Genomic DNA, 26,536 nt, shown 5'->3' with positions numbered 1-26,536 from the left:
AAATTAAAGGTACAGTAAGATACTACTGCAGTTGGACCTCCCTGGTGGTGCAGGCAGTAGAGCACAGCGCTGTGAAGCTGCAGCATGGATTCCCCAGACAGCCAGGGAGATACCCACATGGCACCACAGATCTCTCTTGTCTCTCCGCTGCTCCCCTCAGCAGTGTATTTCAGTCCGCCTGCCTGTTCTGCTCCCTACTCTGTCTCTGGTGAATCCTCTCACTCTCCCACACATCTGGCCTGTGCCCCAGTTCTTGTATAAATAAATCTTTTTTTAAAAATTTTAAAAAAAGATACTACTGGAGTCCTGGTAATATTCTATTCCATGATTTGGGTGGTGGTTTCATAGGAAAAAAAGTCATTGAGTTGTACACTTTGGATTTGTACACTCTTCTACATATGTTATGGTTTAATAAAAATGTTTACTAAAAAAAAAGAAAGAGAGAGACTTTGGCCATTTATATCAACCAAATGCAATGTGTGGACCTTGTTTGGCTCTTGCTTCACACAAGCCAACTGTTAAAAATAATTTATGAGACAGTTGGGGAAAATTGAACACTTGACAACATATTTGATAATTAAAGGATTATTTGGTTTTTGAGTGTGATGAGGGTACTGTGGAAATGTTTTCAAGGAAGTTCTTCTCTTTTAGAGCTACAAACTGAAGTACAAATACATATATTACAAATATCTTGAATTTGCGTCAAGACAACTATAAGAGGAAGGATGGATAAAACAAGAACATATTGATTGATGACTATTGTAGCTGGATGGTGGGCCCATGGGAATCACTGTACTATTCTATCTCTGTGTATGTTTAAAATTTTGCAGAGGGCCTCCCTGGTGGCGCAGCAGGTTGAGTGCAGCGCTGTGAAGCTGTCCGCAGCCTCTGCAGCACGAGTTCAATTCCCGGCCGGCCAGGGAGATTCCCACATGACACAACAGACCTTCCTGCCTCACCCGCTGCTCCCCTCAGCAGTATATTTTGGTCCGTCTGCCTGTTCTGCAACCTGTTCTGTCTCTGGTGAATCCTCTCACCCTCCTGCACCTCTGGCCTGTACCCCAGCTCTTGTATAAAAATAAATAAATCTTAAATAAAACAAAACAAAATAAAATTTTGCAGAATAAAAATCTCTTTAGAGGCCTCCCTGGTGGCTCAAGAAGTTAAGATGCAGCCTACGAAGCTACCTGCAGCCACTGCAGCATGAGTTTGATCCCTGGCCAGGGAGCTACCCACATGGCACAGCAGACCTCTCCTGACTCGCCCGCCACTGCCCTCAGCAGTGTATTTCAGTCAGTCCACCTGTTCTGTTCCCCATTCTGCCTCTGGTGAATCCTCTCACCCTCCCCCCCCCCCACAACTCTGGCCTGGGACCCAATTCTTTACAAATAAATAAATCTTTAAAAAAAAAAACAAAACCAAGAGGGCCTCCCTGGTGGCACAAGGGGTTAAGACACAACCTACAAAGCTACCTGGAGCCACCACAGCATGAGCTCGATCCCTGGCCAGGGAGCTACCCATATGGCACAGCAGACCTCTCCTGACTCACCCGCTACTCCCCTGAGTACTGTGTTTCAGTCAATCCACCTGTTCTGTTCCCCGCTCTGTCTTTGGTGAATCCTCTCACTACCCACACCTTTGGCCTGTACCCCAGTTCTTATATGCATAAATAAATAAATCTTTGGGGAAAAAAAATAAAAATCTCTTTTAAAGCTATAGCAAATTCAAGGTTTAGACTTTTTGGCTATTAGTGACTCTTCTCTTCTACCTCCCCAACCTAATCAAATTATACTATATATAGTGAAATGGAAACCACAGACATTGAACCCTTGGGCTACAGAGACTTCCAGAGGTCATCTTGGTCATTCTATTATCAAGCAGAATGTCTGAAACAGAGGAGAATCCATACCACATCTGTGCACTGACCAGCGTAAGTCAATGCCTACTCTCAGAGAAGCACTTAAAGAGAGGCCTCCCTTGTGGCACAGGGGTTAAAGTCTCAGCACTATGAAGCCATCACCAGCCACTGCGGCATAAGTTCAGTCCCCGGCCAGGGAGCTACCCACATGGCATAGCAGACCTCTCCTGTCTTGCCTACTGCTCCCCTCAGCAGTGTATTTCAGTCAGTCTGCCTGTTCTGTTCCCCACTCTGTCTCTGGTGAATCCTCTCATCCCCTGCACCTCTGGCCTGTACCCCAGTTCTTGTATGCATAAATAAAAAAAATAAATTTAAAAAAAAGCAGTTAAAGAAACATTACTGGGAACCTGGATATGGCAGAGCAGTCATTTACCCATATTCTTTAGGGTGTGTGCCAGTATAAGGTATCTAAGCAATCTAGTTGTTCGCCCTAAAACAAGACTTTTTTAAAATTTATTTTATTTATTTATGCATACAAGAGCTGGGGTGTAGGGCAGAGGTGCGGGAGGGTGAGAGGATTGATCAGAGACAGAGTGGGGAGCAAACAGGCAGATGTATTGAAATATACTGCTGAGGGGAGCAGCAGACGCAACAGAAGTCTGCTGTGCCATGTGGGACAGTGCCCTGGCCAGGGATCTTACTCCTACTGCAGTGGCTGCTGAACTCCTGCTGCAGTGGCTGCAGATAGTCTCATAGTACTGAGACTTAACCCCTGCGCCACCAGGGAGGCCTAAAACAAAAGAGTCTAGAAGAAGCTCCTATGACCTCCCCTGAGCTGACCCTACTCCTAAATATTAAGTTTATGTTAACTAGCCCCATCTAAGCTAGATATCGGTGTCTTCTTGCCTGGCAAGGACTGCCAACAGAGTAAAATATAGCAAGTCTGTATTTAACACTGTGGATAGGTTCTTGGAAACTTCCACTTTAAGCTAAACAACATATAACAAAAGCAGGCCCTTAAATGACATCATTTTGTTCAACTTTGGCATAGACTGTGTTTTCTCATCAACATTTTAACACCACTTAATAACTTAATGAAATAGTATTACTCAAGGACCTGCTGTGAAGTATGAATTCCTGTATAAATCAACACCAGGATGCCAGACTGAACTGAAGTCCCCTCAGTTTACCAACAAATCTCCATGTTATACCTACCTTGGTATGCTAACACTTGTAGACAAAATGCTGTATTTCAACAGGGACTTCTTGGAGAAATGAACTGTATCCTTGATAAGGAGCTTCTAGGCACTCCCTGTGGTGGCTTCCACAGGAAGGAAAACCTTTTAGTGTCCTTCCACAGGCTCACTTATCTACTACTAATTAGGCCAGTGAAATGATGAGGGCTTCAAAGGTGAAGAACCAAGGTTTCATATATAAAAGAAGAGCAAAGTTCAAAAATTAGTTTATAGGACTTGCCCCATTTCTTCTTTTGACCCACAGGAATTTAAATGTGTACTTTTCAGTCTAACAGCCACCTCTGAAAAATAATGTAGTGGAAGGTTTGAGGACACAGTTTCGATGCACCCAGTTCTCCCACACACCAGCTTTGTAGCCTCAAGTTTTTTGTGCTTTTTGTAAAAATGGGGATAATAAAAACACAAATTCTCTAAGGTCAACAAGATTAAAATAGCACAATATATGTAAAGCACTTAGAACAATGCCTGGTTAAGCGTCAGCTCTTTATATTATTTATTTCAGAGGCCCTGCCAAGGACATGTGCCATCACGGGAAAGAACAGATAGAATGAAAATAGTGGACACTAGGAAAGAAAATGTAGAGAACAAAATGCAATGAAAATCTGTGGTTAAACCTCACATCTATTTCTATTTTCACAGTGTTAGTCAAAATTTTGGGTATAGAGAAAAAGATTCTCATAAGGGGTCTGAGGTATAGCAGGGAAGTTAAACATCCTTATTTTTCAGAAATGTATAGAGAAAGGCTGTATGCAGAAATATATGTAGAAATGTGAAGATCCAAACTCCATTAAATGAGGTATTAAAGGAACCAGCAAATCTGTAACACTCTGTCAGTCCTGACTGAGCCAAGCACCCTTTCACAAGCCACAAAAACGCAGCTAAGAGCCACTCTTTAACTCTTTTGTTGTTAATGACTGGCATTCACCAGCTCCTTCAACCAACTTTTTTTTAAATTTAGGCTATTATAGTGCTTGGCATTGGCCCATACATTCAATATTATTTAGCAAAGGTCACAATTTTTAAATAATAATAATTAACTAAAGAAGTCCAGGGATGATTTTAACATTTTTTTAAACTTTGTTAAAATTAGCTAGGAGTCTTAAATTTTTAAGTCTTAAAAGTCTAGCCGTTAGATCATTACTTCTATATGGGCTATGTAAACATATTCAGAAAACATATTTTCTCCTATGTTGTTAACAATCATGATCATGTTTTACCATTGATTATTATTTATGATTATTATAATGACAGAGGATGAACAGCATATATGAAGCCAAGAATAAGAAAAACTGCCCAAAGGGCCTGTTGTCTAATATGCTGGGACTCCAGGGGCTATTAATTATTTATCTACTTTTCAAAGTTAATAAATAGGAATGTCTTTTTGCCCTTTATTCCCTAGATGACTCTAACCAAGTGAGAAAATGGTTATGTATGTACTACAGAGTTAGCAGAGAAGATGCAGGTGATGGAAAGGAGGTGGTTCTAAAAAAAAAAAAAAAGTATATTTAATGTTAATTAAATATGCATAATACTGCTTTCTCTGGCATGTTTTTATTTATGATTAAATCCTCATGAGAACTTTGATGGCTTCTGAGTGAACTTTAAAAAAACATGAGTGATATTACTCAGCATTCAAAAAAGATAAACACATGCAATTTGCAGCAACATGGATGGTGCTGGAAGGGATCATGCTCAGCGAAATAAGCCAGAAAGGAAAAGAAAAATACCGGATGGTCTCACTCATAGCAGGAATCTAGAAAACTTAAATAAGGGACAAGGAAAATGAATAACTGTAAGAAAGTAAAAATCAAAATCAACAAAAAACTATGAACCAGAGACACTCTATGGAGGGTGGGGGGCGGGGAGGGGAGGGATTGGGGTCAAAATAAGGAGGTTGCAATTGTATGGGGAATATAAAAATAAAATTTATTTTAAAAAAAATGAGTGCATTAAAGCCATAAATATTTATTAACACAAAAAATAAAGTAAAATTCAAATAATTTCTGTTGACACTTAAAAACCTATACTTAGAAAATGCAAACACTGGAAAAAAGTATAAAATGAAAAAAATAAGAACTTGCTCCTCACCACCCCAGTCCTCCCACCTAAAGGTAATCTACTATTTATGCTTTTCTATACTACCCGTAAAAATAATGCCTGCATATATGTATTCATTTACTTAGCAAAATGAATCATATTTTGCATACTTTTATTATGCACATTTTTAACTTAATAACATATCTTTTTTCCCCCCAAATTATGTTTACTGAGGTAAAGTAGGTTTCTTTCTATCCGCTCAGGGGATGGGAGGCTATAGGTTCAAAGCTCTACAAATAATGTTGTGATACTATTTCCATTCTTTTTTAATGGAATGCTTCAGTGACTATCTTTGCACACATAGCAGCTCAATGTTATGTGCATTTTTTAATGTGACCTACCAAAGTCAGTGCAGCAAATAGTCGACTCCAAGCAGTCTATTACCAGTTGTGGGGGGGGGGGGGGGAGAGAACAATCTAGTGCTTTGGTATATTTCTGTTCCTTCTTCAGAACTTTTCCTTAGACTGTTTATGCGTACCAAATGCTCTCAGGAACAGTTTGAGATGGCTGCTGAGAAAAGCAGTTTTCATTGAGAGGAAGGCGAACACTTCCACTTGTTCACTTCTGAATATAAATGCTCAGTGGCAAGGCAGGAGTCCTGTCTTTGCACTGATTCACCTGATGTGCCACTCCTACCCACTTTACAGGAGTGTACTGAATGCTCACGGCATGAGTGGAATGTTGATAGAATGGGAAAAATAAGCAAGCACTTGCACGGAGAGACATACATGGAACAGCAGGCAAAACTCCCAGATTATGTATCTTTCACTCTCTTACACAGTTATTAGAAACACCCCACCAGAGGAAGACTAATATGAAGCACAATATTCAGAGGTGTCTGCGTAAAGATGCACAGGAACACAGCTAAATGGCAGAGTTGGAATAAAAAAGTGACTAGAGTCCACAACTCAGAAATAGCAACAATAATATGATTATATCTTCACATTTAGTTGCTTCAAATCTTTTTTGAAATGATGGCAGGATTTCAATTATATTTTGAAACCTCTCAACATAGTATTTTTGTTATATTTGTTTTCTCACTTAACTCACACATCAACTCTGGGGCAGGTAAGCCAGTGTCATAACACCCACTCCAAAAACATGAAATCAATGAAGGGCAGCAGTTAAATGACTGGTTCAAGGTCAAACATTTAAGTGTTCTGACTCCAAGAATCATGTTCTTTCCTGAATTCACCCAGTTGACCCAAGCCTAACAAGTTCAGTTTGTCAACTTTAGAAATCTCAACAAAGAAAAGCTAGGATAATCAAGCTAGAGATATTTAAATATAAATGTAATCTTCTCAGGGTTATCTCGGGTCCTGAAAACTACCTTTTCCTGAAAGAAATTAATAAACTGAGTAATATTGGTACTGATATGTACCAGGTTGAAATACCAAACTTAAATCTTGATAGAAGAGTAACAATCTATATTTGTTTTACAAAGATTTTTATGAAAATTTGGTTTTATATTTCATTACAAACTCCCATGCTATCTTGGCTTTTTAAAATCTGGTGTAGCTCCTCATTTTTACAGTTAAGACATTGTTTTAAGGAGTGGTTTGCCATTTAGAAACCTAACACATTTCTTGAGTTGTTTTTTTGTCAGTCAGGACTGGCTTAGATGAGTGCTTTTCAAACATTTTTCAGGAAGGCCTATCGAAAAAGTGTATTTTACTTCTAAAGCACAGATAAGGTACTGTCATTGAAACAAAAAATTTTACAATCACCTTCGTATGATTTACTTAGATATTTTCTATGATTTTTTAATTTTCCATTCATTTTTTAAAATCATAATTATAGACTAATTCACCGATTTCATGACTCACAAATGGTCATGCCCCACAATCTGAAAAACACTGGCTTAGATGAACAATACAAAGATCCTGCCTCAAAGAACTTACACCCTCGTTGTTGAAAGGAAGAAAAAATGTGCGTGCATATGGACCTCATAAATTCAGAACTCTAATAAGAGCAGTCTTGGTCACGTTAAATAGAAAAGCTGGGATATCCTATTGAGTACAGACAGCAGTTGATTCCAGTTTCTTTTTCCTTTCATCCTTTCACTTTTGCCAATGAAGTGTGAGCCTTATCTTGTCCACCACTAAGTGATTGCTTTCTTTATAAGAACTATAGACTATTCAGAAGCTAGTGCTATGGTTCCAATAAATCATTGTAAACGATTCTGGGAAAATTAAAGTTTGGACTCCTTAACAGTATGGTTGTTCAAAGTTAATATGCCAACAGGGTTCTCTGAAGGTGTTAACTATCTAGTAATTCAGGCTCTGTTGGATACAGTGACAATGCCCTATGAACTTAGCTAGAACTCTGGTCTGTCTAGGTGAATAAAAACAGTGATTATGAGTCACCTCACAATGACACCAACTGGAAGTATATTTAAGAGGTGAGAATTACAAATCTCTGTAAGGGCCTACATTGGTCTTCCTTGTTCTCCTTCCTGTCTGAGGAGCCACAGAGCTCAGAATTCTTTACTAATTTCTCATAAGCATCATCTTTTATATTCTAAAGTCAAAAAGGGCGGTCTCCAAAGGCCTCATAGTTACTTTGAGTCATTAATATTTTAAGTTTCAGCGATAAGATGCCTTAGTTGAGTAAACGTTTTTTCCACAGGGGAACTTTAGAGAAAAAAATGTTTACGTTTCTGAGATGTTTGTACATCTCAGGTGAACGTGCTATGAACACAGACGTGTAATAATCATCTGTGGTGACTACGATTATTGCTGCATTTCTATAGCCACAAAAATGGGAGTCACGGTGACACAGAAGCCTCACATTCCACCTAAAAATTTCAAGCCTGGAGCTCAGGTTGAGTTAGAATTCTCCTTACAAAAGATTCGAATCCTGCTTCCCCCAAAATGCAGGCTTTGAAGCAATAGCTGGGTCAGTATTACTGTCGCCTAAACCGGACAGAGACTCCAGAAGCAGCTGGAGGGGAGGAGGTGCTGAGCGAGAGCTAAAAATGAGAGAAACCCCCAGTCAAGTCCCTCCCCTCCTCTCCTCTCCCGCAGCCTTTTTGGTACTCCCGGTCAGATTCCGCTTTCACAGACGCTTCCACCTCCCGGGGTGGCGCACGGGCTCTCCCCGGCGCGTCCTCTCAGCCCCCCGGGGACGGGCCGGCCACGGCGACTGCGCGAGGCGCCGGCCGGGAAAGTCACGCTTTTCCATACTCGAGCCGGCGGCCGTTCGTTCCGGTTCTCGTCCTGGTTCCCACTGCGAGCGGCCGGGGCCCGCCGCCGCCCTGCGCCTCGAAGTTCTCCTCACGAAGCCCGGCCCCCTGCTCGACCCGGGCCGTCGGCCGGGGAGGGCGGCCCGCGGCCCCGCGCGCCTCCAGCGCCCAGGTCGCGCCGGGGCCCTCACGCCCGCGCCCGCGGCCGTCCCGGGCGCGCCGGCCTCGGGGGCGGTGACAAGCTCCGTCCTCGCGGCCCGGGCCCGCCGCGGCGCCGGGGGACGTCCGGGCGGGCCGCGGCGCTCAGGCGCGGGTCGGCTCGGCCCTGCAGCCCCGGAGCTGCTCCCCGAACGCCCGGGCCTGCCCCCCGCGCACGTGCCGGGTGACAGGCCCCCCTATAGGCTCCATACCTGCCGCCGGAAGTGAGTGAGGAGGGCAGTATAGGCATTTCCTGTGACGCGGGCGCCTGGCCTCCATTAGGCAGCAGCTGGGGGAAGAATCAACACACCAGGGAGCGGAGCGGAGCGGACCCGAGGACAGAGGCGGCAGCTGCCTCCGCCGCCACCCGCCGCCGCCGCCGCCGCCGGGGCTCAGCCCAGCGGCGGGCCCCGCGCCCCGCAGCCGCCCCGCGGCGCCCCCGGCGCGACCCCCGGGCCGCGCACCCCGAGCTGCCTCCGGGAGGGGGGGGGGAAAGGGCCCGGATCCTCCTTCTCCCCCTCCTCCTCGCCCTCCTCCCTCCTCGTACCCCGGCCCTGACCCCCCACCTCCCCGGCCCCTCGCCCGACCCTCCCCGGCCCCCGCCTCCCTCCCCCGCCGCGCCCCGCCGGCTTCCCACCACGGCCTCTCTCGGCGAGGAAACTCTGGCCTCCGCTTCCTCCTCCTCCGACTCGGACACCGGCGGAGCCTCCCCGCCCCCGCGGAAGAAACCCCGAGCCTCGGCGGCGGAGGGAGCAGGAGAGCCCGGGGCTTCGGCAGGCAGAGCAGGCCTCTCCCCTCCGACCTCGTCGTCCTCGCCCTCCTCCTCCTCCTCCTCCGTGGTGGTGGTGGTGGGACTCTCCCCGGCCGCCGCCCCTCCGGCCGCCGCGGCCGTCCCCCACCGGAGCAGCGGCCACAGCCCGGTCGGCGGCAGCATCATGCAGGCCAACGGGTCCGGAGGAGGAGGAGGAGGCGGCGGCGGCGGCGGGGGCGGCGGGGGCCAGGGACAGACCCAGGAGCTCGCGTGCCTGGCGGCCCAGAACGGGGAATCGTCGCCGTCGTCGTCCGCGGGGGACCTGGCCCACGCCAACGGGCTGCTGCCCGCCGCCCCCTCCGCCGCCAGCAACAATAGCAACAGCCTGAGTGTCAATAACGGGGTCCCCGGCGGGGCCGCCGCCGCCGCCACCGCCGCCGCTTCCTTGGCCGCCTCGGACCTGGGCAGCAGCCTCAAGAAGAAGAAGCGGCTCTCCCAGTCGGATGAGGATGTCATCAGGCTGATAGGACAGCACTTGAACGGCCTAGGGCTCAAGTAAGTCCCCCGCAGGCAGCCGGCGGGGACGGCCGGGCCGGGGTACGGGCGGGGGCTGCGGAGAGTTCCCGCGGCCGGGACCGGCGGGCCGCTCGGCCTCCCGGGGCAGGCGCCGGCCTGCAGGGACGGGAAGGCCCGTCAGCCCGGCCGGTTGTGAGGCGAGACGGGCAGCCGGAAGGGACCGTTGAAGCCCAGAGACGGGCCCTCCCCACGCGCCTCCAGAGCCCGATTGTCTGTCAGCACAGACGCGGGGGGCGGATGGAGCCGGGGATGATGAGCCTGCGGGATCCGCTTTTCAAGTGCCTCCCAGAGGCATCTTTGTGGGACACCCCCGCCCCCAGCCGTGATAGACGCCCGGGCAGACCGCCGGGTCAGTCGCGACGGTCGTCCACCCGTGCCTGGGGAACCGCGGGGCCGGGTGACTCGGGAGGAGGTCGCTGAAGAAGTCTGACGGGAGTAGTGAAGGAAGCCGCCTGGTCGGTGCCATTTAAAGGCCCTTATGTGCGTGCAAGGGGCCTCGTAACTGGTGTGCAAACCTAATTTAATACCCAGGAGATGATTGCCTCTGAAAAGGGTCATCTGATCTGGTGAATCATTTATTTTCGAATACAATTTAGGTGGCCTTGTACACCTAAAATAGGGTGAAGGTAGACAGCGACCTTGGGCGAAAATCACCGTTTGGTACACACAAAGAAAAGCTAAGGGGTAGAAGGTAGGATGGGCGGGAGTCCCCTGGACCACCTGGAGGAGGTGGGCTGAGCACGACCAGAATAAGAGGAAGGGGGGAAACATGCAACAGTTTCCTAGCTTCAAAGGGTAGATTCAGCTCTTTAGCCAGTGTGTACTTTGGGGGTGATAGATTTGTTCTGGGAGAAATGGAGCACTTTTTAAATGACATAAGTGTTTGGGGTCTCAGATTATTATTGTACTGTTTAAAAATAAATGGAACTGAATTAGAAAGCATTGAAATTTAAAAATTATGTAAGGCCTATAAAGGAAGTTTCTTAGGTATCATAATATTTGCTGGAAGAAGCCACATTTGATCAATCTTTTAAACTCTCAAAGAAAAATATATTGTAAGAAGATTTTTACTTGGTTACCTAAGGAATAGGATTAGTATGGAAACAGATTTTGTAAATGCTAACAGAACATATTACTGAGACAAGAAGCAAGCTGACAGCAGCAGGAGGAAATAACTCGTGACTGTTTGGAACCTACACCATAGTAAATTTGCTATTTTTAGTATAGAGAGAAAGGGAATGATTTTTGATGCTGGATTTATTTTATTTGAAAGATTGACCAAGTAGAATTTCTGTGCAAAAATAATACCTGGATGTGAAACTCATCTAACACAGGTCGTTTATTTACCTTATGGAGCTCTAGTTGTTTTTATCCTTCAAAATGTAGTAATGGAGTTACCGTGTAGATCCTGGCTTTTCGATTATTTACAACACACCTTATATTTCATTTAACTTCTGAGGCATTAAATAGCACAAGTATGAAGAACTTAATTTTGATTCAGTTTCAAGAATTTGACTAGACATAAGTGTAGGTGATGGCAGCATTAAAATCTGTTAGTTGAGCCAAGCACATTAAAGCTATTTTTTTCTTCATGAGGTTTCTTAAAAACTTTTGCAACTGTTTTCATAGACATTAATTTATTTGGAAGAGTAAAACCCTAAAGTTGGTCAGGTCTTTTTTACACTGTATCTCTCCTGCAGCCAGACTGTTGATCTCCTCATGCAAGAGTCAGGATGTCGTTTAGAACATCCTTCTGCTACCAAATTCCGAAATCATGTCATGGAAGGAGACTGGGATAAGGTAAAGTAGGGCATATAGAGCTGTGTGACTGCTGCTAAAATTATATATTTGATGTGCATTTTGTGACATTTCTTTTTTTTTTTTTTTTTATACCAATTTTTGCAGGCAGAAAATGACCTGAATGAACTAAAGCCTTTAGTGCATTCTCCTCATGCTATTGTGGTAAGAGGCGCACTTGAAATCTCTCAAACGTTGTTGGGAATAATTGTGGTAAATACACTTTTGTTCTTAGTTTCACATTTATGCTTATTTTAGTAGGTTATTGATAACTCTGGGCTCCGGCTCTTTTAAAGGATAAGACTGAAAAACAGGGTTCATATATTTAATTTTGTAAACTAGAGTGAGTTTATGATGTTTTAAAGTTTGAGGTTTTTATTTTAAAATCATACTTAACAAATGTGTGCTTTGAAACTAGTTTATAAATTAAGCTTTTACAAATTAAATGATCTTCATACTTTTAGTTCTATTAATAAGTTTTATGTTTATAGAATTGAAGATAGATTATACTTTCATATAAAATACTGAGTGTTAGTAAACAAAATGTATGTATATCCATAAAACCTTGAGTTGATGATGCAGCAATTACCCTCTTTTTAATCTTTTGGAATTGTAGTTAATTCTAACCAACTCTGTTGGTGTGCTCACCATTTCCATTCCAGTTGTGTGAATTGACAGTGTCGGTTTTCTCTGTATCATTTTGGTAGGGTTTTTAATGCAAATTTGACCACTGGGCTCTGCTTACTGACCTTATTTCCCCCACAAGATCAATTTAGTTGTTTAAATGTCAGCTTCTTTCATAAATCTTAATGAATTCTTTATAGTGGTAGGCTTTAATTCTTTAGTAGTAGATGTTGCTGAGAGAGAGGCGAGGATAAGTTTTTTTCTGAGTGCTTGTGATTGGAAACCATGAAGAATCAGCGCCTGGCTGCTGACTTTTTAAACTTCTAGCTGATTCATTTGTTGTCAAAAGCAACTTCCTGTCTGGTGGGGGAGGGAAAGAAGGAGCATAGGAAGTGAAGTAGAGAAACCAGCTGTTCACTAAATATGAGTAAGTGAGTGTTACATTTTGATTTATTTTAAATTGGGTCAAACAGTCTTTCTGCCATTGTTTGTAAACCTTCTAGAGCCTCCTATTTTTGTTTTGGGAAGGAAGTTTGGAATCTTTGTTACCAAAGTTTTCAAATTTTTAATGATTTTGTATAATAGCCTAGAGAATAGACTTGAGATGAATTAATGGTACAAACAAGGGTCAACAAATAAGGGTTCATTTAAATTGATGATCTAGTATTTTTTTTCTTTCAGTAAATACTTAAAATATTAAAAATTTTTAACTTACTATTGAATCAGATAATTGATAATAAGTTAACTCAGGGAATAGTCAATTCCATGGTAAATTTTTAAAATTAAAATAGCTAAACATCTATATTTTAAAATATTGCAAATTTCTGGTAATATTTGGGATTTAGAAAAACACCTAACTATATTTTTATTGGACAGTTTAACATAAACTGTTAGCTCTGACAGAATGGAAATTGACCCTAAAATAAAGACAATTAAATGGCCCAAAAAAGGATTGAGGTTCTTTTCCTATTATAAGATAACACTATTTGTGTGATGACAGTAAAAAACCTACCCAGAGGCTGTTTTAAAATAAGTGTGCATTCTTGAAGGACTTTTTTCTTTTTTAAACTTTAGCCAAATTTTATCTATAGTTTAGCAGTAAGAGCTTCTTTAATAGGCTCACTTCCCCTTTTTTTTGTTTATAGTAATTGGAGATTTCTGTATTAATTTAGATTATGATTATTGTTAGAAACTTTCATTAGAAGCAACATGTAAACTGAAGAAAGGTAACTGTAGATAATAAGGCAGAATCCTTTCTTTTTACAGCCTGTTCAGTCTGTAGAGCACTCTAGGATCTAATAAAAGATGAAGATTAAATCTCTGGCTGAGCCTCATTCCATCAGACTATTTAGGTATTTATATAAAGAAAGAGGTTCCAGTTTTATCTCACTTTAAGCATTGATGAATCAATTGCTTTTAAAAATTAAGTTCAGCATTTTTTAAAGTGTTCTTCTCCATTCTAATTGTGTTTAGATTTACTCCTCTCCCCCCCCTCCATCTCCAGAAGATAATCTAATGTAAGCATAAGTTCCTTTTTAATACCTTAGACAATAACTATTAGGGTTCTTATTTTTTTAAAACACAATTATTTTAACTGTTTATACAGACACATTTGATAATTTACTCTGGTAGGCTTAGATTATGTTTTGTCTTTTTTTTTTTTTTTTTTTTTAAATATTTATTTATTTATACAAGCACTGGGTATAGTCAGAAGGGCAGGAGGATGAGAGAATTCACCAGAGAAAGAGTGGGGAACAGAACAGGCAGACTGACAAAATACACTGCTGAGGGGAGCAGCGGGCACAGCAGGAGAGGTCTGTCGCACCATGTGGGACCCTGGCCAGTGGCCGGGGATCGAACGGGCGCTACGGAGGCTGCAGGCAGCTTCGCAGCCCAGCGCTTAACTGCTGCGCCACCAGGGGAGGCCCCTATGTTTTACTTTTTAAACCTGGATGTTTTTATTGGTCCAGACCATTCTTCCCTGCCTCCCCATATTTAAAATAGTTTCCACTCAAATGATATTACAAATACTAGAGTTTTCTCTGAATTTTTCTGGAAGCTGAACTTTTTTTTTTTTTCATTTGTGTTCAGATATGCTTAGCCATGTCTGGGAGAACTTGTCTGGATGAATAGCAAAACTTTTATATGTCTAAAGGTAGCTGATTACTTTTAGTATAATAGAGATCAACTTAACAAAAGTGTCCAGATATGTATGTACCAAAATTAGTATTTTTAAGGAGCTTGGTTTAAATACAGGTCATTTCTCCTTTCTCTGAGTCATGATTTAATTGATATAACTTGGTCATAACCCTATTCCGCAGTTAATCAGAAGGCTGCCCTTGATAACCAGACTTCCTGTATATCATAACTTTGGGTTTTTCTTTTATATTCATTTTAATCTAATTAAATGGGAAAGGAATAAAACATTCCAAAGGGGGGTGGGGGGCAAGCAGCAGGAATTACCATGTGAAACTCTCTAAGCTGTCCTAACCAGGAGTTTGAAGTTTTTATTAGACAGTAAAAAAGAGAAAAAAATGTAAAAATGTTAATGGGCCCAAAGATGAAATATAGAGACCAGAAATAATACTTTACAGATTTTATTTTCTTCACCTGATTCTTGTTTTCATCTTCATTTAAGGTGCTCATGATCTTTTTTAAAAAAAAAAGAAAATCAGAAAGCCCTGTCCCCACCTCAGCAAACTTCAGTTTTACCTGATTTTTAAAAACTTTTTCAGTAAATAACAATTGCTGAAGATGTTTATTTTCTTGAAATTTACATTTTTGTGCTTTAAATTTGGAGAAGATACACTTTTGTATCACAAATGGAGTGCTTTCCATTCTATATGTGTCAAATAAATATTTTCTCAATCACATTTCTAGTTATGCATGCCAGCAGCATGTTACCATTCATATGTCCAGGATTGATATCCGTTTAAGGGTATTCTTTGTCTTAATCTAGACAAAATGACTCAGAGAGAAATGTTCTTGCTCTGCTTTTACAGCATTTCCTATATATATAAAAATATGTGTTTATATTGGCTTTTCAAAGTTTTACTTTGCTTTTTTCCTCCTGCTCTACCCCCATTTAAAGTGAATAACATGTTCTAGCAGTATCTTGGTGGGAAAATAAGGGGGAAATAGCATGGACCACTGTCCCTACACAAATTGGAATGGATGGTTAGGATTGTACATCTGTCCAGACGATTGATACTGCCCCCAAAAAATAAGATTTGCTCTGAATCTTAAAATACAGTTTCCCTCAAGTTCTCAGTTGCTAAGAAATTAATTGAATAAATAATATACATATAGTGGTCAGTTTCATCTGGCATTTAAATGAAAAAATTCTGATTCTCAAGTTTACACTTAAAAACACTATGTAAAAAACTTTTAACAGTATATTGATAAATGGAAATACATACACTCTTTATTAAAGAGTTGAAGTGTTTTTGTTTTTTCCAGAAGATAAAGTGATGAGAGTGTCCAAAATAACCTCAAATATAAAATCCTTTGATTTTTGAATTGTTTTTATTTTGCTTAGCCGTGTCTGTGTGTGTGTGTGTGTGTGTTGTAAAAATTTGTTATGTGTAATATTTCTAGAGTTAAAGTTTATCTCATAATTTGAATTTTTATTGTCTTTTAGCTACAGATTTAAAATTAGATTGTTATCAAACACATGTATTTTATAAAAGATGTATTTAAATGTATGCCTAATTTATGTGAGAGGCTTTATTTTTATTTACTTTTTCTAGAAACCATCTTAATAAGCTTATAGATTATGCTTTTCTTTTAAATACTCCCTAATAGAAAGTCTTTAGGGCAGGTCATTATACTCTTAAGTCTATAGAGACATGGTAATTTCTCCACATTGTTTTTTTATAGTATTTTTTAGTATTTTCAAGCTAAGCATGTTATTGAAGAAACAAAGACTGTCATTTGGATTTTTTTTTTTTTTAAAGTAGATTTGAGTTCTTAGTCGTTTTTGAAGACTTCTTAGGAATATGGTGGCAAACATTTCCTATCTACTAAGTTTTCTACTGACATCAGTTGACTTGCTCAAGCATCAAAAGTAGATGAGATAGAAGAGTTCATGTAAGCAGCGAGTCTTTATTAGGTCTCAGGTTTAAAAGAAATTTCCAAATTTGATATTCACAACATCTCTTTTCTCTAGAAAAATGCTGCTAAGGTTGTGATGTTCACTTTCCAGTTAAAAGTAAAATAAAGAAACATTTAATAGTACTGAAGCCAAACACGTATAAGAAAAAACTAAATGTGGAAGTGCTTCACAATAAGCTGGAAATAGTTTTTTTTGGGGGGGGGGAGGGTGTTGATAATTGTCTGCTTCGTAGTAAATGTATCAGGGCTCAGATTGCCACCAGTATACAAATATTGAAACTTTCTTAAAGTTGTTTACATTCAGTCTTCAATTAGAGACATCTCCATTGCCTCCTCAAGAGAGTGAGTCCATCAAACATGCTTGTCCTCTTTAGCCATGGGAAACTCAGTATTTTGCGCACCATTTGTTGGGCAGCTCTTACTCTTGATAAGCCAAAATCTTACACTTTGCTACTTCTACCCTGTGGCTTTAGTTCTGTTTTCTGGTCTACTTAGTCCTCCTTTCACAGTGTGACTTTTAAATAATCCTTCTATTAACTGGTTTTTCTCTATTCTTCAAATATTGTTACATAAAACTCTAAATGCTCTGTTATCAAAGTCAGGCTTTTTAAAAAGCAAATGTAAGAATATTTGTGGAATAGATTTAAATTTTCATACAAGAACTAAGTTCTAGGTTAGTGTTTTAGGGCAGAATTCATTTTTTTTCCTCCCCTATGTTGATGCCTTGGTCACTAATAATCATACCTAATTTGAGATTATTTGCTCATAGCAGTTTTATTAAAATGTAGAATTGAACAAGTCACATTTAATCTATAACTCTATTAAGCCAAAATATTTTGAGTCATCTTAAAAGCTTTACAAAAGTTATATCAAAGGGCATAGTAGAATGGTTTCTACTGTTCTGTTTAGGCACAAACATTTTCTGAAACTTCCATCAACTTTTTCCTCTGACTGCTGCTTTCTGTCATGTCAGAGGATGAAGTTTTTGCTGCTACAGCAGAAGTACCTGGAATACCTGGAGGATGGCAAGGTCCTGGAGGCACTTCAAGTTCTACGCTGTGAATTGACCCCACTGAAATACAATACAGAACGCATTCATGTTCTCAGTGGGTAAGTAAACTTAGTTTCTTAGACTCCAAGTTGATGAAGGGGTTGTTAATTTTATCAAGGTTTCCATTCCAAAATTACATTTCTTTAACATTTTTTCAACATCTGATTATTGCTAAATTTTTATATAACATTTTTCTGGATAAGTTCACTTGTATGTATACAACTATTTTTGTCAAGCTTTCCATATTAAAATAGAAAGATATTTGAGTGAAAGGGAGAACTATGTTTTGTTATTGAACTGTCATTTCATAATCTCCTATAAAAACTGTAAGCAATGTAGTTTCCAGTATAGGTGCACACAAACATTCTTTTTTATTTTTTTTAAAGCTTTATTTATGCAGACAAGAGCTGGGGTGTAGGCCACAGGTGTGGGGCATGAGAGGATTCACCAGAGACAGAATGGGGAGCATAACAGGTGGACTGACTCAAATACACTGCTGAGGGGAGCAGCGGGTGAGACAGGAGAGGTCTGCTGCACCATGTGGGTTCGCTCCCTGGTCGGGTATCGAACTCATGCTGCAACTCATGCTTCATAGTGGAGACGTAATCCCTTGCACCACCAGGGAGGCCCCAAACATTCTTTTTTAATGAATCCTTATTATGTACTAGGTCCTTGGTAAGTACTTCATATGTGTAATCTCATTTTATCTTTGTGTCAATCCTTTAAATGTTAAAGGACCCAAAGCCTTGATTCTAGATTTCCTTCTATTCTTTGCCTACACTCTTCACAGGTAATCTCATTCTTTTGTAGTATACTCTCCAGTACTGTCTACATGCCAGTGGGTCTTAAATTTCCCATGTTATCTGAACTTCTGCTGTATATATCTTATAGCCTACTTCTCTGTCTCCATTGGATATCTAATAGATGTCCCAAGAGTTTCGTGTTCAAAACAAAGTTCTTGATTCCAGTTGTCTCTGCTCCCATTCCACCCCTGGAGACATGTTCCTCCAATTACTTTCCTCATCTCAACAAAAAACTTAGACCTCATTCTTCCGTATTTTTTTTCTAGCTTTAGCTTTGGCATGTATTGGCCTAACTCCAAAACGTCCTAAAATTGTTTGTTTCTCTCCTCCGTAAATCGTAATCATCTCTCCCAGAATGTTACAGTAGTCTCTTAATGAGTCACATTACCTTCACCCTTGCTCCCTTAACCCAGCAACCAGATAAATAAGCATGAGATGCATTAAGTCATTTCTCTCCCTTTCTTCAAACACACACACTTTCAATCCAACATCTCTGCACAAGCCCACAAGGTCCTTCATCCTTTCCTGCATCTTTTCTCTTATTCATTTCTCTCTAGTGATACTAATACTGTTTCTGTTCCTTAACTTGCCTTACCTTAAGGTATTTGCACTACTGTTTGCTTTGTTTTAAATGTTCTTCCCCAAGCTTTGCATAGCTGGCTAGTTGCTGCTCAGGTTCCAGTCCAAATATCTTCTCCTGAGGCTATCTTCTAGGCATTCATTCTTTGCCATATCCCTATGTTGTGTTTTGTTTTTGCTCTTCATAGCATTTTCCACTATATGATATGGCCCCAGCAAACAATATGACACATAATGAGTTTTCAGATATAAAAAGATGGGCCTAAAGTGGTATAAGACTCATTTTAGGGTTTTTGCATATAAGGGAACTGAGCCTCAAAGAAGTTAAGTACCAAACCCAAATATAGCTAATAAGTCAGAACCAAGATTCTTAAAGCCTGATTTGACTTGATTCCTAAGTCATTGGTCTTTACCCACCACTGTATCTTGAAATGGTAAATTCTACTGGATATTTTAATATTGAGCTCACAACTTACTTTGTTTGGATTACCTCTTTCATGATGTCTCTGTTTTCTGTATTTCTTCATTACCATTCACATGAAGAAACGTGCTTTGTTCTGCTAAATAACATATCACTTAATTGTATAGTTCTTACTCCAGAATTTCATCTGGAACTTCGTCAAGTTTATACCTTGAATTATTTACTTAAGGAAATGGGCCAGAAATTACAAGATAGGGAGTTAGCATTGGAGCCCAGGGTTTCTTTCTTTCAGTGCAGTATCCTTTCAGTAACACTCTGTGACTTCCCATAAGCAAATGTTCATTTGAAACCCTGAAGTTTTAGCATTCATAGATCGCTTTTGCAAAATTTGAGAGATTTTTCCCCACAAAGTTAAAACTTGACTCACAAATAATTATTTTAGAAACACTTTTTACAATATCCAGCTTCTTATAGGATGTTTTCAATCTGATTACTCATGCCATTGAAAAAAATTCCTGTCAGCTCAGGCACTATTATATACTAACTACTAAGGAAGCAAGTAGTTCTGTTAGGTAAGAAACTCTCATTTAATTATTATTTCGCTAAATAATAATTATTTAAGATGCTAAGTGAAATATGCTTTATGCAATTAAGAAAAGGAGGACATGATACGGTAACTGAGAGTTTTGTTCATATTTACATTATCTTTCACTAAGTTCTACCTGCATACCAGGTTCTACCTGCATGCCAAATATTCCACCTTATTTAATTCTCACTGTCTTATTTAATACCCTTTTGACAAGTGAAAGAACAGATTTGTCTGGCAGAGTTCCAGTTTTCAAGTTTGTCCTTTTAAGAACAGCCAGAACCAGGTCAGGTCACATTTTCAGCAGGGGGCCCTGATGTGTTCTCCAGAATCCATGAACATTAGCATTTATGGCTTCTTCAGCACATACAGTAAATGAAAAAACCTCCCAGATGTTCTGCTTTGGGATTTCAGTACCTTTCAAAGGATGAGACAAGAACAAATATCCAGTTAATGCCATTGAGTGATTTATGGTAAACACATGATGGTTTTTGTTCTTGTTGTTTTTGTTTAATTAGTTTATTATAGATACCTTTGAAAATTTTTGTTTCTGTGTTTGTTTCATTTCATGATTAAGAAGCAGTTAAGGTAGCCTAGTGGTTAAGAGCAAGTTTGCAACTAGAATTCCTGGGTTTCTATTCCTAGTCTGCCGCTTTACTCTAAGCCAATTACTTAAGCATTCTATGCCTTGGTTTTCTCATGAATAAATATAGCATAATAGTGTTCACATCATACAGAATTGTTACAAACATTAAATAATATTAGAACAGCCTGGCACAGAAGAAGAGCTACCTATAACAGTAAATACAAGAACATATTATTAGTAAATAGCAACATAAGAATATGTATATTTAGCTATTGTTTTTATAGTAATTATATCCAAGTGTCAGTTTGTATTAATGAATTTGGATCCACTGTAGAAATTTCTTCTTGATAGATACGTCTTAGTAAGAAGTAGATAATCAGTATTTTTTAATTATGTTTAAGCCAAAGAAAAGGGTTTGATGTTTCATTCTTTCTCTGTCTTATTTTTAGGTATCTGATGTGTAGCCATGCAGAAGACCTACGTGCAAAAGCAGAATGGGAAGGCAAAGGAACAGCTTCCCGATCCAAACTGTTAGACAAACTTCAGAGTAAGTCTTAATTTTTGGTGTTTCTGTGTTGTTTTTGGCTTTCTTTAGATGTTATGAATCATTTAGGAAGACTCCTGTCTAGATATACTCTTATTGAGTGGTGATATAAAGGGGAGGGAGGGATCCATTAACAGACACTGAGCAGATTATCAAACTCTGCCCTGGAGTCTAAAAAGCTAGCCCCAGGAGCCAGAGAGAGGATGCTGGTCACAGAGAGTTCCCTTTTCATTTGTTTATGTGGTGATGTGCCTCTTAAGTTTTTGTTTGGGGAGAATTATTGTGGTTAGAGAAAAAAAATATGTAAACCACAGCTTTAAGACATCAGTTTTTAAATATCTCATGGATAAATTGTTTTACCCTCCCCCCAAATACTTTGTGTGACTTCCAAGTTAGACTAGAGGTTTCATTTTTGCCATATTATATAATAAAGACCTTCTTTCCCTCCCTAGTTAAATCATATCATTATGTTTCCTGTCTTCATGTTAGGGTGAGAGTGGAGATCCTAAGATCTCATCAATCCATGTTCAGTCAGGTACAGGGTATTAAGGGATTGGAACAGATCAGTATCAGTATCAAAATAGCAATTATTCCCAAAATTATTATGATATCCTTGGCTTTGGAAGCAATTTGGCAGGACCTGGAACTTCTAGGTTTATGCCTTGCTCTTGTTAAATGAAGATTTTTCTTAGATTCTCTGTAATGGTTAGTGTCCCATCATCACCACTTTTTTAACTTTTTGTTGGTAGTGGTTTTTCAGTTTTGTTTTTGTGTTTTAAGAAAAGACACATACAAATTTATGCCCTCCTACCCAGTTTTACTCCATCCTAATGACAGCATAGCTGTAGCTGCTGACAACTATTCATAAAGCTCAGATGTGAAATCACCCAGAACTGCCTTGTTAAAGGGACACATCATTAACTGCTATGTTAAAGGGTAGGGGCATATACAGCATAAGATGAGCTAGAGTCTTAAATAAAAGTTTATATTGTTTCAATTTTTTAATTCTCACTTGTATTTCTCTTTTTAAAATATCTTCTGTTAAAGCCTATTTACCACCATCAGTGATGCTTCCCCCACGGCGTTTACAGACCCTTCTGCGGCAGGCGGTGGAACTACAAAGGGATCGGTGCCTATATCACAATACCAAACTTGATAATAATCTAGATTCTGTGTCTCTGCTTATAGATCATGTTTGTAGTAGGTAAGAGGAAAACTTCATATATCTGAAATATAGGCTAACATTTTACAGACTCAGTCATGAACTTTATTTAAATGTTTTCCTTTTTAAAGATTTTTCATACGGCTATAAGACAACTCATGTCTGATTCAGCATTTTTTCACAAGTTAGAAGTTGAAAAAGAGAAATTTATATATTTTGATATATGGTAACCTAAAGCTGGAAAACCTATTGTCTCCTATCTTGTTTGGCTTTCATTAGTCATTTTATTTATCTGGCAAAATTTTTTTTTTTTTTTTTTTTTTTTTTTTTTTTTTATAGAGGCATGTTTTCTTTCTTTCTTTCTTTATTTGTTTGTTTTTGTTTATACATGCACTGGGTACAGTCAGAAGCGCGGGAGGGTGAGAGAATTCACCAGAGCCAGAGCGGGGAGCAGAGCAGGCAGAAGGACCGAAGTACACTGCTGAGGGGAGCAGCGGGCGGCAGGAGAGGTCTGCGCGCCATGTGGGACCCTCCTCCGGTGGCCGGGGAGCAGCCGGGGATCGAACCGGCGCCACAGAGGCTGCGGGCAGCTTCGCAAGCCAGCGCTCAACCGCTGCGCCACCGGGGAGGCCCTATCTGGCAAAATTTTTTAAAGACTTGTAACTGCTATTGTTTGTGGGTGCCAGAGAACACTTAGTGAATTTTTCTGGACATAATCACTATTTTAACCAGGCCCAAATTATTTTCTGCCTTTATGATCATTGAAATACTTTTTTCAACAAAAAGGTCTCCTCTTTCATAGAAGATGCCCTCTAAACTAAAAATGATTATAATAGTAGACATTCACTTTCTGTTTTGGGTCTTGTTATTATACCTACCCATGTACATAATTTATCTTTCAAAAATTCACGCTTCTCTGTTGATCTTAAGAGTAGTTTGAGTAGGGCCTCCCCGGTGGCACAGCAGTTGAGCGCTGGGCTGCGAAGCTGCCCGCAGCCTCGGCAGTGCCAGTTTGATCCCCGGCCGCCGGGCGAGGGTCCCACATGGAGCTCAGACCTCTCCTGCCGCCCGCTGCTCAGCAGTGTACTTCGGTCCTTCTGCCTGTTCTGCTCTCCACTCTGGCTCTGGTGAATTCTCTCACCCTCCTGCACTTCTGACTGTACCCAGTGCTTGTATAAATAAATAAATAAATCTTTAAAATTAAAAAAAAAAAAAAAAGATAATTTTAAAAAAAAAGAGTAGTTTGAGTAAAAATGTCCCTACTTTCCAAATTTATAATAGAGCTTTAGTTTTTAATATACAGAAAAGCAAATTGTGAAATCTTTCACAATCCAGGAAGGTAAACCAGATATGAGCAGTTGTAATATAGGTGTTTGATTTTTTTTTTTTTGCCAGAGACCAAAGAACTAATGAAAGTAGAATGAATAGGAAAGACAGAGGTATGTAAGTATGAGGCTTTGGAAAAATGAGGAACTTCTAGATAACCATGTCTATTAAATATAAATATGTATATGCACATTATTAACCTGTACTTTAAGATATTTTTTCAGGTACACATAATTTTGGTGCGTGCCTAAAATGTTGGAAAATAAAATAATTAGAAATCCCTCTTTAGGGGCCTCCCCAGTGGCGCAGCGGGTTGAGCGCAGCACTGTGAAGCTGTCCCCAGCCTCTGCAGTGTGGGTTCAATTCCTGGCCAGCCAGGGAGATTTCCACATGGCGTGGCAGACCTCTCCTGTCACGCCTGCTTCTCCCCTCAGCAGTGTATTTCAGTCGTCTGCCTGTTCTGCTCCCAGCTCTGTCTCTAGTGAATCCTCTCACCCTCCCACGCCTCTGGTCTGTACCCCAGTACAGATTGGGGTACAATACAGAGACCCCAGCTCTTGTATAAAAATAAATAAATCTTGGGCCTCCCCGGTGGCGCAGCGGTTGAGCGCTGGGTTGCAAAGCTGCCCACAGCCTCTGCAGCGCCGGTTCTATCCCCGGCCACCGGGTGAGGGTCTCACATGGCATGCAGACCTCTCCTGCCGCCCACTGCTCCCCTCAGCAGTGCACTTCATCAGTCTGCCTGTTCTGCTCTCCACTCTGGCTCTGGTGAATTCTCTCACCCTCCCGCACTTCTGACTGTATCCCAGTGCTTGTATAAATGAATAAATATATCTTAAAAAATATATATATATATAAAATAAAGTATTTTAAAAAATAAATAAATCTGTTTTAAAAAATTGAAAAAAAAGAAAAGAAATCCCTCTAACTCCGTTTACTCTTTAACGCTGTTCTTATTTTCTTTAATTTTTGTCTTTTCATTTAAATTCAAATAGTGATGGAGATAATAGAATAAAAGCTATATAGTTCCAAATTTTGTAACTCCTCTAGGGAAGTTAAGGTCATTGTTAAAGTTAAGGCAGTGGTGAACCCAAATCATCTTTTGGTTCAATTTATTGCTGGTATAGACTTACTTTGAAAGGTATTTATAGTAGCTTTTATGGTTCAGGAGGTATCAGTAGGTTAAGAACTTGCCTTCCTGTTTAGAAACCAAAATCAATGAGAAAAAGTGACCTACATTTTTCCAGAGTGCTTTAGAATCTATACCAACCTATGAAACTAAATGATGGAAAATAGTCTAACTTTTTCTAATCAGCAGGTCAGGGGTCATCAGGCCCCTATAAACCTGCACGGAAAGCATTTGCAAGTTTTACAGAGGAAAAAAGTTCAACTTCAAAAATAACCATTGATTGGAAGGTCGTCTCTGTGAACTTTTAAAATCAAAACAAGATCTTGCCTCTTCGTTTCTCTGAGAAACCATTTCCCTCTACCTCCCTTAGAGCCAACTTCTTGAAATAGTTGCCTGCTTCCCATCATAGTACCTATATGCTTAATTTTCCTTCACTCTTCATATTTCTATAGTATTGGTCTTGCACAGTCAATACAATACCAGAACTGTTGCCGATCTTGGAGAGGGACAACTTCTTTTATTAAATCCAGGGGCTGCTTTTCAGCCCAAATCTTGGCCTTTCTAACAACTCTGACTACTTTGCCTTGAAATGAAATCCAGATTTAGTTTTACTCCTGGCTACACCTTATGCTCCTTTTCTTTACCTTTTCCTTTAATGTTTATATGTTCCAGAATTATTTCTTTTCTCATCCTACTCTTCTCCTTTGAGGTATTATTCCTTGGTTCTAATGACTTCTAGGTCTATCCTAGAGCTTACAGAATTGATTTCATAAGTCTTAATGTAACAATTGGGTATTGCTCAAATACTTTAAATACAACATATCAAAAGATAGCACTTCGCTGTCATCTGTCCCTACAAAGTCTGCTTTTCCTATTGAATTCCCTGTCTTTAGTAAAAAGTTACTATCTACCCAGTTTCTCCAAGCCAGAAAACTGGAAGTCAGCCTTGATTTTTCAGATGAAGGGTAAATTTTAAAGACAGCAAGGGGGAGATGTCAGGCATTGAGTCTTTATATTCAGTCTTGAGAGTATGTCTTTTATTACTGAACTAGGAAAACAGAATCAGAATTTATTCAACTCCTATATTCCCCACCCACCTAGAAGTCTTCAAAAAAAGTTGTGTGTAGTTTTATTGTTTGTTTTTTTTTCTTTTATTTGTTTTTATTTATGCATATAAGAACTGGAGTGTAGGCCAGAGGTGCAAGGGCTGGGGGGGGGGGGGGTGGCGAGAGGATCCACCAGAGACAGAATGGAGAGCAGAGCAGGTAGATTCACTGAAATGAAATGTTGAGGGGAGCAGCAGGTGAGACAGGAGAGGCCCAGTGTGCCATTTGGGTTAGCTCTCTGGCCGGGATCTACCTCATGCTGCAGTGGCTGGCAATAGCTTGATAGCACTAAGAGTTTAACCCCTGTGCCACTGGGGAGGCCCATTTTGTTTTTTTGTTTTTTAATTACCTGCTTTACTCCCTTTAGATTTTATTATTGAAACTAGAAAATATTTTCAGATATTAAATCTTAGCATTGAAATCTAAATAACAGCCTTTCTCTTCTCTGTGGAGAATAAATTATAAATAAATGAACTATAACTTCTGTTAAAAATTCTGGTCATCACTGAAATAAAAATTTTATTAGACTTTGTTATTTATGTTTTTCACAGTTAGTTTATAAATTTTTTTTAAAGATTTATTTTTATTTATACAAGAACTGGGGTACAGGCCAGAGGCGTGGGAGGGTGAGAGGATTCACCAGAGACAGAGTGGGGAGCAGAACAGGAAGACGACTGAAATACACTGCTGAGGGGAGCAGCAGGCAAGACAGGAGAGGTCTGCGGCGTCATGTGGGTATCTCCCTGGCTGGCCGGGAATTGAACCCTCACTGCAGAGGCTGCGGACAGC

The 26,536-nt window shown here is 40.3% G+C and overlaps 1 protein-coding gene and 1 long non-coding RNA gene across 3 annotated transcripts in view; one reads left to right on the top strand and one right to left on the bottom strand.

Annotated features, from left to right (window-relative positions):
• LOC129145726 (uncharacterized) overlaps window positions 1-8,957 on the bottom strand; it is a 52,532-nt gene extending 43,575 nt beyond the window's left edge. Inside the window, exon 1 of the long non-coding RNA XR_008551705.1 lies at window positions 8,806-8,957. This is a non-coding gene — a long non-coding RNA (uncharacterized LOC129145726). The remainder of the gene's footprint in view (window positions 1-8,805) is intronic.
• Window positions 8,958-9,208: 251 nt separating this feature from the next.
• The window catches only part of WDR26 (WD repeat domain 26), a 44,636-nt gene continuing 27,308 nt past the window's right edge, over window positions 9,209-26,536 (top strand). The window contains exons 1-6 of one of the 2 annotated variants that reach the window (XM_037510178.2): window positions 9,209-9,899; window positions 11,621-11,720; window positions 11,826-11,930; window positions 17,428-17,564; window positions 20,930-21,027; window positions 22,072-22,228. In XM_037510178.2, the coding sequence (XP_037366075.1) occupies window positions 9,529-9,899; window positions 11,621-11,720; window positions 11,826-11,930; window positions 17,428-17,564; window positions 20,930-21,027; window positions 22,072-22,228 (968 nt within the window). In that variant the 5' untranslated portion in view covers window positions 9,209-9,528. The remainder of the gene's footprint in view (window positions 9,900-11,620; window positions 11,721-11,825; window positions 11,931-17,427; window positions 17,565-20,929; window positions 21,028-22,071; window positions 22,229-26,536) is intronic. The other variant, XM_037510177.1, reaches the window with a different exon arrangement.

Source organism: Talpa occidentalis, unplaced genomic scaffold (assembly GCF_014898055.3).
Source record: "Talpa occidentalis isolate TD23 unplaced genomic scaffold, MPIMG_talOcc4v2.1 talOcc4.14, whole genome shotgun sequence".
Classification (NCBI taxonomy): Eukaryota; Metazoa; Chordata; class Mammalia; order Eulipotyphla; family Talpidae; genus Talpa; species Talpa occidentalis.
The sequence above is the reverse complement of the archived record's forward strand: the minus strand, read 5'-3'. Positions and strand labels throughout refer to the sequence as shown.